Genomic DNA, 12,391 nt, shown 5'->3' with positions numbered 1-12,391 from the left:
AGTCAAACTTCACCTTGTCTTATAAAACCAGTTCCCTAATGGAATTTCCAAGGAAGCGTCCTAATTCCAACCCCCTCCTACTAAGTATAAAATCGGAGGTGTTTTGTTTTGTTTTAGATAGTATTCTCATCACTGGAGTGTATTTTGAGCCAGCTGGGGTTGGGTAGAATTCTGCGGTTTTGTCTGTTTCAGTTTTTTAACTCGCTGGTGCACTAAGTGAATCTGAAACCCGACAGGACGCGGAGAGCATCTTTCAAAATCGCCCTGAACCCCCTTTCAGCGCTAACATTCACATTTTGTAAAGAAAGCCTTCTCTATAAATGTATTAGCATATTCACTCATTTTAGCCATAGGCTCATTCCTAGACCTTATTAGTGAAGACAAGAGAAGTTTTTTAAAACCGCATTTTTGCTAAAGCATGGATTAATAAACAGAACTAAAATTTTAAAATAAATAAATAAAATTAGCTGATTTCGTTAGAGGAAACTCTGTTCTTAAGAGTGAGAGAAAATGTTTGGAAAAACCTTCTGTTGTTTCTTCTGTTCCATCGGTTCAAAATGTATTTTCCACAGCTGTTTAATGCCTCAAAATAAAAACCGATTTTAGAGAAGGGAGACCCCCCCCCTACCTATATCTCATTGTGTTATACTGCTTCTTCTAGAACTTCAGAATATTTGCAACTGTGTTCGTTTGTTTGTTTTCTTTACTGGCTATTAAGGGCGTGTTATAAAGATAGTTTTGTATTGTTTTGTTTTCGTTTGGTCAGTGGGTCCCCTTTTTTTTTACGTCACTAAGAAAAGCTGATAATGATTCAATTTCGGCGCGTTTTTGTTTTCTTCCCGTGTGAAATCGGTTGCATCTATAAACCCATTCAGCAAAACAGAAATAAAGCGGTTCTCCGTCTTTCCATTTGTGGCGAAAAGAGTCGTTATTATTACTTTTTTAAAGCCAAGAAAAAGAATGGACGGACGGATGAATGAATGGATGGATGGCTGGGTGAATGAGGGAAAGGGCGGGGGAAGTGTGAGTTAATATTATGTTTACACATTACAATTTGAGAGGCTTCTACATGCAATCCAATGATGGTGAGGCGAAGGTTCTTTTTCAGGGCTGGGAAGAAGTAGATCCAGGATCCCCCAACTTACTTCGGAGTTGAAAAGAAATAGAAAAGGAAAAAAAAAGAAGAAGTATAATGCAGCTCTGATAAACATATCTTGCCTTACAACTCATTCGCACGGCCAATAAGCTTTCATGTAATGATCCTTCCCCAAAGTGACTTGTCCTACATATTTCAATTAGAACCATTACCAACTGGGAAAGGGATATCCATGTGCTGTTTTTAATAGTGTTTTTCAATTACCCACGACCAAAAAAAAAATCAAAATAATGAGGCCAGAAACCAACCACGATTTTCTTATAACACGAACCTTGAAATGTAAAGTTGGCTGATGTCAAAAATAAAAATAAACGCTCTGTTTTGATCATGGTGATGATTTCTTATTTTATTTTTGGAAAAATATTTTTTTTAAAAAAAATTCAAGCTCTGGAAAGAGAAGGGGGAAATGATCGCTGGATCTAAGTGGAATAGAAGTGGGAGCGGGGCTTGTCATAAAAGAGAGCGAGAGAAGAAAAGTCTGCGCGGTAGGGCTGCAATAAAAGAATATGACCGCCATAAAACTTTATAGGGTATAAATTTCTGAAGGTTAAGGAACTAAGCAACTGTAAAGCAAACAAGAGTAGAAAACTTTCAGAAGCTCCTAAATTACTAGAATGTCTTGAGAGAGAGAGGAGGTGAGGGGGATGGAAGAAGTAGACAGACGTTTGTGCCTTGTTTACCCAGAAATTGGTGGCACTTTTTAAAATAATAATAAAAATAATGTTTTTAGGAAGAGAGAGAGGGAAAGAAAGAAAGAAAGAAAGAAAGAAAGAAAGAAAGAAAGAAAGAAAGAAAGAAAGAAAGAAAGAAAGAAAGAAAGAAAGAAAGAGAAAAGTCTACATAATTTATCCCCCTCTTGTGAATTCTGTGAAAATCCAGCGTTCTGGATCGCTTCGCCCTTTGTGTGGCGCTTCTTATCACTTCCAAGCTGCCAGCATCCTGGATCATAAACTCACAACAAACACACACAAACACACACCATCATATATATACACACACACCCCAAAGTTCTGGCGAGACGTCTGGGTTTAGAAAGCCTTTCTCCACTCTTTTTAATCTATTTACAACCCGAGCTTTCCCCCATCCAGAGCCGAATACTTCAATTGTTTAGTCTCGGGCTTTGAAACAATGGTGGATTATTATTTTTCCCTTCCCAAAAGCGGAATCCCAGCCCCTGTCTTTTATTGCTCTGAAAACGACCGGCTGGGAAGTAGCTACTGCTATACAGCAAAGCTTGAGGTAGGGCTGGGTGGGGTGGAGTTATTCTTCGCAATCACAAATATACACGGGATCTTATGATTTTAGAAATGATTTATCGTGTGCAACAAGACTTTAAAACGCACACAATGGGGGAGAGACAGAAAAAGAAAAAAGAGATCCATAAAAGCGCGCGCGCGCACACACACACACCAAATCTTCATCTCCCACCTTCCCTTATTATTGGCTTGTACGTTTCTAAAAGCGCCTTACTTGGAATGGCCGTTAGATGGCGCTGTTACTCCACTTTTAGAAATCACCCAGCCAGCAGCTTATTGGATTTCTTTCCCTCTCGAGTCCGCAACACCTTGATTTCATTAGGAACAATAAACGGAATTGCTGCTCAAAACCTTTGTGAATAAATCCTCCAGCATAAAATATAGGGTTAATTATGGCGATTTTGAGGTTTCTTCTCGAGAAGGTTCTTATATGTTCAGTCCATTGGAAGAGAGACACCCACAAAGATTTTAAAAGCTTGCTGCACGTATGCAGCAGGAAGATCTCCTGCGCAAGCCCCTTTGCAACGAAGAGGGACTGGTGATCTACGGAACAGCTCCAGCACAGTTCCCATTCATGTCCATTTCACGCCGTATGTGTGCACGGGGTGACCGGATCCTGGCCTGAAGAGGCTATGTGAGTGTGTGGTCAAGGAAGCAAGCAAACGTCTAAGAGCACAGAAATATAACCTTAGAGGGTGTTGTTTTGCTCCTCCACTGTTTTAGGGCCGTTAAAAGGTTATGGTGATTATATTACAGTTTCCAAAACAAAACAAAAAATGTGTTTTGCAAGAAAGAAAGCAGATGGGTCACAATTTTGGGGAGAGGGCAGGAAAGGTCCGTTCATTCCACAAGGACCCCATTATACTTTGATGGGATCCTCTGTAGTACATTATATGACGAAGACAATTCAGACAATCGCAAGTATCCCCCAAAACCTTATAGGATTATTCAATCAACTTGTTTTCTTAATGCGCTCACCCAGACATTTTGTGAACCCTGACCACACATATTCCTATGTATGTGTGTGTTTGTAAATATATAAATAAGACGAGGTGTGTGCTTAAAATGAACCGAAAACATATATGAATTTACCCTTTCACGTGACCCTTTATAAATATTTTCTTGGTCTAAGAGCACGAACACCATAAAATTATTCGCTTAAAAAACCCCAAAATACTTTCAGATCTGTTTCGCTGCCCCCACTCCCCAAAAGCCTCAGATGAAAATGCAAGGGGGCATTATTGGATATAAAACACTTCATTTGTTAGACAGAAATAACATGACCAGAAAACGGGAGTATTAGGAACGGAACCATTTTAATAAAGGCTTTCTAACGAAAGTTTACAGCTTTTGTAGACATATTTTGAAGAAGAATGCAGCAGATTGGCGACATTCGATACACAGTTTTGTTAAAGGGCTCAGAGCCTAATTTTACAACAGTACAAATCCAAAAAGATGGGGGGGAGAGAACAAGAAAATGAAATGCCACCCCTCCCTTGCAAATCACCCATTCCACCCCAAAGGCGAATTCCAGCAAATCCTCGCTGTATAAAAGCTGCAATCCTTTAGCCATAAGTAGTTTTGTGCAAATTAATAGGAAGCCTCTTTTAAAAACAAACAACAACAACAACTCATGGAGCCATAAAGTAATGAGAAGTTACAGTTTACGAAGTGATGTATTTTGGGGGAAGGTTTGCTAATAAATCTTCCCTCCGCTGGGTATTTGTAAATTATGTTCCCACTTTCTCTTGTGGTTTTCTCCCCCACCATAATAAAAACATTTTCCTTTCATCAGAGGTCCCTCGTACAGTATGCCGGTGATATAATGCAAGCGACTGCTTCAAGATCCATTGGCGGCGCTTTGTTGGACATCATGCACTAAACTCTACTGCGCTTGGTAAAAGCGTTAACTTCCAAGACAATTTAGCACTCCGCTCGCCAATCCCTCTCTCGTCTTGATACGCGTATGCGTATCTATGTGTGTACACACACACACACACACACAGAGAGAGAGAGAGAGAGAGAGAGAGAGAGAGAGAGAGAGAGAGAGAGAGAGAGAGAGAGAGAGAGAGAAGGCTAACAGTTAGACTTTTCACATGTTGGTAGTTATGCATTTACAGGTTACTAGTCATCCACGAGGATGCCACACTTGTCTATCACGAAGGAGGCTAGTTTTTTGTTAAGATGTCAGCAAATCCTACTGTTTGCAAATTTATACAGACCCACTCATCTTCAGGCAATGGTGATGGGAGAAATCACCCCGCTCTTTCCGAAATCTTCTTAGTTTGAAACTTTTGGGCAGCAATCTCCAATCACTAGGGAATAATCCCCTCTGGACACAGTGGGGTTTACTCCTGAGCAAACATGCACAGGATTGTGCTATAAAGCTGGGATCCCGCTTACCTGAGAGTAAACCCCATTGCATTCAGTAGTGCTGACTTGTGAGTAGGCTTGCTAGGAACTCAAACATTAAATGGTTCACAATAGTGGAAGGGAAGGAAGATCCCGCTCTTATTTTGTTCTATTACTTCGTGAATTTATGGGTTGTTATAATCAAACTTTCTTCAAAAACTCATTTGTTATGCTTAGTGGGTAGTAAAAGAGAATAAAAAAAAAACCCTTTAAAAAAGAGAGATAAAGAAAAGTCTGCATTTAAGGCATCTCAAGCAGTTAACGCTCCAATTGCGTGGGATTGTAGGTTTGGATCAAATTCCTCTTTTACGAAATAAAGCAAAATAGATTTTACTTTAAAACAAATAAGCCTGGATAAGCCCTTTCTTTCTTTCTTTCTTTCTTTCTTTCTTTCTTTCTTTCTTTCTTTCTTTCTTCCTCAATTTAGATACAGGACCATAGTCGGAGTTACCTCTTTCGAATGGTACAGCTTTAAATATTGTTTTCAACATCAAACCTTTTAAAGTTTAAAGGGATTCTATTAGGTTTCGGGAATCTTTATTGAGGGTGTTCTGGGGGGCTGAGATGTGCCTGTTTTCGCCTTTGAGGTGTAAACAATATAGGGCTGCTGGGATGATGGCGTGGGTAGTGGGCGGGAGGAAGAATTTAGATAAACCCAGGGCAAAAGAAGAGAGGTTCGAATACCCCAAGAATTGGGGTATCTCAGCTTAAATGTGTTGTAGAAAGGAACTTCATGTGGGGTGGCGGGAGGGGGCAGAGGGCAGAGGAGGCAGCTTATGGGGATGCTTATATTTGGAGAGGCGGTGATGGCTAGGACAGAGGTTTTTCGGAGGTGGGGGTCCGAGAGGAAGCTCCGATGTCTTATGATCTGATGAAACGTCTTCATAATAGTTGCTGACTACGTTAAAGGGTTCCTAGAATTTACCCCCTGTGTGCTTATATCGAGAGAAATTGTCGAGTTAGCATGTTAAAAGCTGAAAGCAACTTTAACAAACGTCAGTATAAAACAGAAATACACTCCCCCCCCCCATATTCCACCCCCTGTTCAACCTCACCCCACACACCTCTCAAGGCGCACCCTCTTCTTCCCAGTGTTAAAAGCACCTGGTGTTCTAAGTTTTCTGGGGGTGGGAGGTGGGGGGGCGGTGCTGAGAATGGGCTATTATGAATGCCCATAAATGTGGCGTTTTGGAGGTGATGAGAGACGCAACATCGCATCTTCTCCTATGTGGAAGGAAAGGAAGGGAGGGAGGGAGGAGGAGGAGGAGGAGGGAGAACAGGAGGGTAGAGGCGGGGGGGGGAATAGTAGAGAGAGCCGAAAAGTCAATGTTATATATGAAAAACTATAATCATTTTAATTCAGTATTGACACCCCAACATCTTGCGATAATGGAGTTTAGGCGCCAATCGAAGCCTGGGTTTTTATAGCAGTAGGGGAAAGAACTCGTAAAAACCCTTTAACAGCTTTTTATGTAGTGCGATATAACCAGCAAGAACATCTCCGGGTGTGCGCGTTTTTATTTATTTATTTAGTTGTTGTTTTGTTTTTGTTTTTTATTTTATTTTATTGCGCTTTATAGTTTGTTAAACAGTTTACGGCCCCCTCTTTTCTGGGGGGAGTTTTTTTTTTAAACAAATGGGCCATTTCTTTCTTTTCGTGCTGATAGTTAAACCTTTATCAATAATAAGGAAATTGATCATTAAAATGTTAAATCTGACTACCTCGTTTGTTTTAAAATATGTTGAGGCTACAGGACGCCGTACGATTTGATAACTTGGTATTAAAATACCAATTACATTTATAGGAGGCTTTTAGAAAAAAACGGGTAGCAATTAAATCCGGCCTCTTTTTACAGTTTTCCAAAGCAACCCTGACATTTTCCAAAGGCTAAAACTGCCTCGTTAAAATAAAATAAAAAAAATTTAAAAAATGGAAATTAACGATGGGAGCGAAGCCTCTCTTTAATTTTCCAACCCTTCCCAAATATCAATCTTTTGGGTGGGCTTAGGTAGATGATTTGTCGTGAGGCGAGAGATATCTCATTAACGTAGATAGTTTAGCATATTTAATCTCTATATTTACCCCACCCCACCCCCCTCGCTCCCTCGCTCTCTCTTGCGCGCGCCCTCTCTCTCTCTCTCTCTCTCTCCCCCTCGCTCGCTCTCTCTCTCTCTTTCCTCCTCTGTCTCACTCTCCTTTCTGCTCGCAGGCTGTTCAGAGTCCGTGTGGAGTACGTGGAAACCAATAGGATGACGGTTCCGTAATAGATGCAAATGATCCAGAAAAGACACTGGGAAATATGAACAAACTCATTTGCTCCGAAGTAAATCACGGAAAACTGTTTATGAACTGGCACCTCTCCTTGGAAATGTAAAGCGAGAACTCTTTTTAAGTGCCGATTTTTTTTTTAGGGGGGGCTAAAGAAGAAGGAGGGGGGAAAGAAGAAAAAGGAGAAGAGCGAGAGAGAAAGACAGAGCGAGAGAGAGAAAGAGAGAAAGGAATAATAATAATAATAATAACAATCACAACAACAACAACAGCAACAACAACAACAGCAACAACAATAAAAAAGGGGAATCCGATACCATGTACTGTGGCAAAGAGTTTTGATTCAATCCTCGGGATTTTTTCCCCCCTTCTTCCTTTCTTTTAATCTATGTATATCTGTATGTATCCCTGGAAACCACAAAGACTCGTGGGTTAGCATCTCATCGCTTCCATCTGATTCCGTGGCTAAATATCCTGTGGCTTTTTGATAGACCCTCACCTTGTTACCTGCCTCTTTACCTATTTAAAACAAGCTATTTATATGACAATGAGCTCCTACTTCGTCAACTCCCTCTTCTCCAAGTACAAAACCGGGGACTCCTTGCGCCCCAACTTCTACGACTGTGGCTTCGCCCAGGAGCTCGGAGGGAGACCGACGGTGGTGTACGGGCCGAGCACCGGGGGCACCTTCCAGCACCCCACCCAGATCCAGGAGTTCTACCACGGAGCATCGTCTCTCTCCAGCTCCCCTTACCAACAGAATCCCTGCGCCGTAGCGTGCCACGGGGACCCCAGCAACTTCTACGGCTATGACCCGTTGCAGAGACAAAGCATCTTCAGCGCCCAGGAGTCCGACCTGGTGCAGTATCCCGACTGCAAGCTCGCCTCCGCCGGCCTGGGAGAAGAGGCGGACAACTCGGAGCAGAGCCCGTCTCCCACGCAGCTCTTCCCGTGGATGAGACCGCAAGGTGAGGAGGCATCCTAGAAAAGGGCCCGCGCCGCCGCCCAGCCACGGCCGAGGCATTTTCTGAACCCATAAAACTAGTTAGCCCTCCTTTTTTGCCCACCTCTTCCACGATCTTCCTCCCTCTCCAACTCCCCTCCCCTCGCCCCCAACCCTCGGTTACTTTTTACTGTTTTATGAGCGTAAACTTTTGCACCTCTCAATTGCTTTATCGCTTAATTACCCTGAAAGGGGAGCCTTTTTCTCCTGAATGGGGAGAACTGGACTTCTCTCCCCCCCCCTCTTTATTTCAGTGTGTGAGAAGCCTTCCCTAAAGTTTATGGTACTTTTACAACCTCCGAGACCCCCTTTTTGTGTCTCTCCTTCACCTCCTCCCTCCTTCCTTTCCTCCCTCCCTCCCGGGCCCTTAGTTGTTATCTTTTAACCCTCTGGAGAGCTGAAGGGGTGTAGGAGACGGTGGTGGCATTTCCACACACACACACACACACACACACACACACACACACACACACACACCCTCTGTATAAAGGAACTGGCAAAAGAGGGTTCTTGCAAGTAAACTAAGATGCTGCTCAGGGGCGCGCGGGTGGGGGGGGTGTTCGCCAGAAAATGACCCGGTTAGGGGGAGAGGGGGGGAGTGTTGGGAGCAATATTTCCTTTCAAGAAAGCAGGCTGGTATTGCAGGGGGGGCGGCTAGAGCGCATTTGTGGTCCTCGATGTCTCCCTCCACCCTTCCCCGGATAATCACCCTCCCCCCTTGCAACGTTAGAGAAGGGCAGTTCCTCCCTGCCTTTGTGTGTGAGTGTGTGTGTGTGTCTATGCATCCCTCCTCTCTCCTGCGCTCTCTGCCCCCAAAGCAGTTTTATGTGTCTTCTCTCAACCTCCCTTTTTTCTCTCCCTCTCTCCTTCTCTCTCTGTGTCTCTCTCCCCCTCCCACCTCCCTCTCGCAACACCCCAGCAGCCGCCGGACGGAGGAGAGGCAGGCAGACGTACAGCCGCTACCAGACCCTGGAGCTGGAGAAGGAATTCCTTTTTAATCCTTACCTGACCCGCAAGCGGAGGATCGAGGTGTCGCACGCTCTGGGACTAACCGAGAGGCAGGTGAAGATCTGGTTTCAGAACAGGAGGATGAAGTGGAAAAAGGAGAACAACAAGGATAAGTTCCCCAGCAGCAAATGCGAACAGGAGGAGCTGGAGAAACAGAAAATGGAACGGGCGCAGGACGCGGAGGAGGCCGGAGAAGCACAGACCGGGGACAAGAAGTAGGAGCTGGAAGAGTGGACAGGCAAGCCCCAGGAAAAAAAGAGAAAGAAAGAAAGAAAAAGCCCCAACCTTTCGTCCTTCCATTAATGCCAGTTAATGTGAGAGGTGGCTGGGGTGGGCTGGGGTGGGCTGGGGTGGGGGGAATCTCAACACTGCTTAGGGGAGGAGGGGGGAGAAACTCCCCTTTTATTGCTGTAAAACAATATAGCTGTGAGCGTCCTCTTCTCCTGGTTGTCCTTTGATACCCACAATGAACTATATCTATATTTAAAAAAAGAAAAAGAAGACAGATTCTTGGAGTCTTTTTAGCCTTGTTGCTCTTTTTTGCGTTTTCTTGCCAGTTAAGAATTAGTAATAGTGTAATGCAATAGCTTCTGTTAACCATGACTGTGAAAAGGATTTCCTTCCCTTCACCCCCGTCTCTCTCTCTCTCCCTCTCTCTCTCCCTCTCTCTCTCTCTCTCTCTCTCTGCCCGCCTCCCCATCCTTCCTTCGCTCCCTCATTAGGAGACACACACTTCTCAGTGCTGTGGAAACGATGTACAAATGATATACTGCACTTTGGGAAGACTTACTTTCTTCTCTGCCTTTCTTTCTTTCTTTTTTTAACTTTCCCCTCTCTTTCGCTCCGTCCCGCCCACTCATATTATATATATAAAAATATAAATATATATAGAAATTATGTGAAAATGATACATAGTGCACTTTTAAATCAACATCTCTCATCTCTTCTCCCCGCCTCCCTCCTCCTCCCCTCTCCCTCCTCTCTCCCTCCCTCTCTCCTCTCTTGTTGTGGTTAAACTCTTCAGGAGGTAGCTCTGAAAACACACACCCGACAACATGAAACTGCCTATTTATGCTGTAGTCGTCTCTTTTTTTTCCTGTGGTTCATTTCCCCCCTTCCTATTTTTGGGTCCCGTTTTTGGCTTTGTTTCTGCGTTTGTCTTTTTAAGTGTATCTTAAAAAAAGGAGAAAAAATTAAATAAAAATTAAATAGAGAGGTCCCCCCTCCCCTTTTCCTTTTAGTTAGCATGCACACAGTGGAAGAAGTTGTAAAAAAAAGTATTTCCCCTCTCCCTGGGTTTTTTTGGGGTTTCTTTCTTCCCCCTTAGGTTTACTGTGAAAAAAAAAGAGAATGTATACTGTATCCGTGAATTACTTTATAGGGAGGGCGGGGAAACTAATGCTATATTTTGTTGTTCTCTCTTCACTTTGTTCTATTGTCGAAGCTGGAAGCGGCGGAAGAAAGGAGTTACAATAAAGTTTACAAGCCACAATTTCCCCCGTGACATTGTTCTTTTCTTCACCCTGCTTTAAAATTTCCTCTGGGACGTCTTGGAGAGAAAGTAAAAAAACCCAGTAAAAAAAACCCCAAAACCGACCCAAATGCAGCCAAGCCATTCCTACTGTCACCCAAGGAAGCCTTTGGAGAGACACCGAAGGAACTCGTGTCTTCTGGAGAACATTGCACCTGAAGCGCAGCAAGGGCTTGCGAACCAGGGGGAAAGCGAAGGGGGAGACTTGGTTGTCCTTTTGAAAACTACTGCAAGCATGTATTTCATGCCCTGTGATGAAGGGGAGGTTTGATGAAGGCTCACTGTGCCAGGAAACTTCTAAGTGTGTGTTTGTGTGTGTGTGGTTGTATTCTGTCACCGCTGGATTCCAGCTCCCTTGTTCCTAGTGTGGCGATTCGCCCCCTTCCCCTCTTTGGGTCCCTCGGAGTCTGTGGCACGTTGTCAGTTTGGCTGCCCTCGGCCCCCTCCCATGATGAGCGTAAGCATGATGTATACAACCTTCCTATTCGCCCCCCCCGTCTTTTTTTGCAACTTAACCTTGAAAAGAAGGACCTCTGCCAATCTCTTAACTGCAAGGCCATCTTTACTCTTATTTGTCATAGAAGGCTTTGATAAGTTTCACTGGGAAGTGTGCCTTTCCATTTCTCCCTCCCCCTCCCCCTCTCCCTCCCCCTTTTCTTTTGGAAGCCTTCCTTGCTTCCCCAGCAGAAAGCAGAGTAACCAGCTGGTCACATTTTCCTTCTCACTGTAATTGAGTCCAGCAGAAGAGCTGACACGCTTAAATAGAGATCTGTTGTAATCTTTCCTCCTCCCTCCCCTTCTTTCCCCCCTCCTCCTCCTCTTCCTCCGCCACCAGAAAAAAGCAAAGCCAGCTCGGAGACCCAACGCCTGTGGCAGTGGAATAAATTACATGCATAACTGAACGGCGTTTAGAAGGGGAAATAGGCAAGCTTGGGGGGGGCGGTCAAAAGAGAAATATTAAGTATCACTGCGGTGGGGGGCCGATTTGTTGGCGGCAGTCAGATGGTGAGTCCTTTTCTCTCTCTCTGTGTGTGTGTGTGTGTGTGTGTGTGTGAAAGAGAGAGAAAGAGAGAGAGAGAGAGAGAGAGAGAGAGAGAGAGAGAGAGAGAGAGTGTCAATGGAACTGTATAGTATATCTAGAGAAACCCGCCCCGAGGTCGTGGGATAGGGAGGGCTATATACCTAGTCTGCCTTTTTCTCGTGTATGTGCGGGCGCGCGCGAGAGAGAGACAAACAGAGAGAGTGTGTCTGTACGAGAGAGAGTGAAAGTATGTGTGGGAGAGTTTGTTTGTGTGTGTGGGAGAGAGGGGCAGGGAGGGACTGGGGAAGGGGAGGAGGAAAGTAGTCTACTCGTGGTCAAAAAGGACAGTCTCCTACTTTTACCTGCTTCTTTATAGAAGAAAGAAGGTATACTATCTCGCAAGAGGGGTCTCCTATGCTAGCCTCATTGGAATGAAGGCAGCCCACGCAGACTCCCATTCATTGCGCTGAAGCTTGCCCGGGAGAACTTCCCGCTAGCTGTTTTTACCGACAGAATGAGTCCTCCCCACCTCCTTTTTTTCACTGTATTTTTCTGCCTCCTTCTCCTCTTCCCATCTCTTCCCCCCTCCCCCGCCCACCTTGCAGGTCTCTTCATATATTCTTCTTTTCTGTTCTCTCTTACCCTACCGCCCCCCTCCACAACCACTGCGCCCGCTTTTCCTGCTAGTCTTACTTGAGCAACTGATATAACCGGTGGCTTATTGACTCGTGTGCA

The 12,391-nt window shown here is 44.3% G+C and overlaps 1 protein-coding gene across 2 annotated transcripts; it reads left to right on the top strand.

The window, feature by feature from the left end:
• Positions 1-6,998: 6,998 nt before the first annotated feature.
• HOXB8 (homeobox B8) lies at positions 6,999-10,596 on the top strand. 2 transcript variants are annotated; one of them, XM_081885741.1, is made up of 3 exons: positions 6,999-8,061; positions 9,016-9,418; positions 10,549-10,596. In XM_081885741.1, exons 1-2 carry the CDS (start codon positions 7,635-7,637, stop codon positions 9,321-9,323), a joined length of 735 nt encoding a protein of 244 aa, XP_081741867.1. In that variant the 5' UTR covers positions 6,999-7,634; the 3' UTR covers positions 9,324-9,418; positions 10,549-10,596. The 2 variants fall into 2 exon arrangements, with proteins under 2 accessions (XP_081741867.1, XP_081741868.1); XM_081885742.1 differs by having other exon boundaries at positions 7,000-8,061; positions 9,019-9,418.
• The last annotated feature ends 1,795 nt before the right edge of the window (positions 10,597-12,391 follow it).

This window comes from Podarcis melisellensis (assembly GCF_964234715.1).
Source record: "Podarcis melisellensis genome assembly, chromosome: 13".
Lineage (NCBI taxonomy): Eukaryota > Metazoa > Chordata > Lepidosauria > Squamata > Lacertidae > Podarcis > Podarcis melisellensis.
The sequence above is the reverse complement of the archived record's forward strand: the minus strand, read 5'-3'. Positions and strand labels throughout refer to the sequence as shown.

Coding starts and splice junctions, on each gene's coding strand:
- HOXB8 (XM_081885741.1), top strand. CDS start 7,635: ATGACAATGAGCTCCTACTTCGTCAACTCCCTCTTCTCCAAGTACAAA. Junction 8,062..9,015: donor CCCGTGGATGAGACCGCAAG/GTGAGGAGGCAT, acceptor GCAACACCCCAG/CAGCCGCCGGACGGAGGAGA.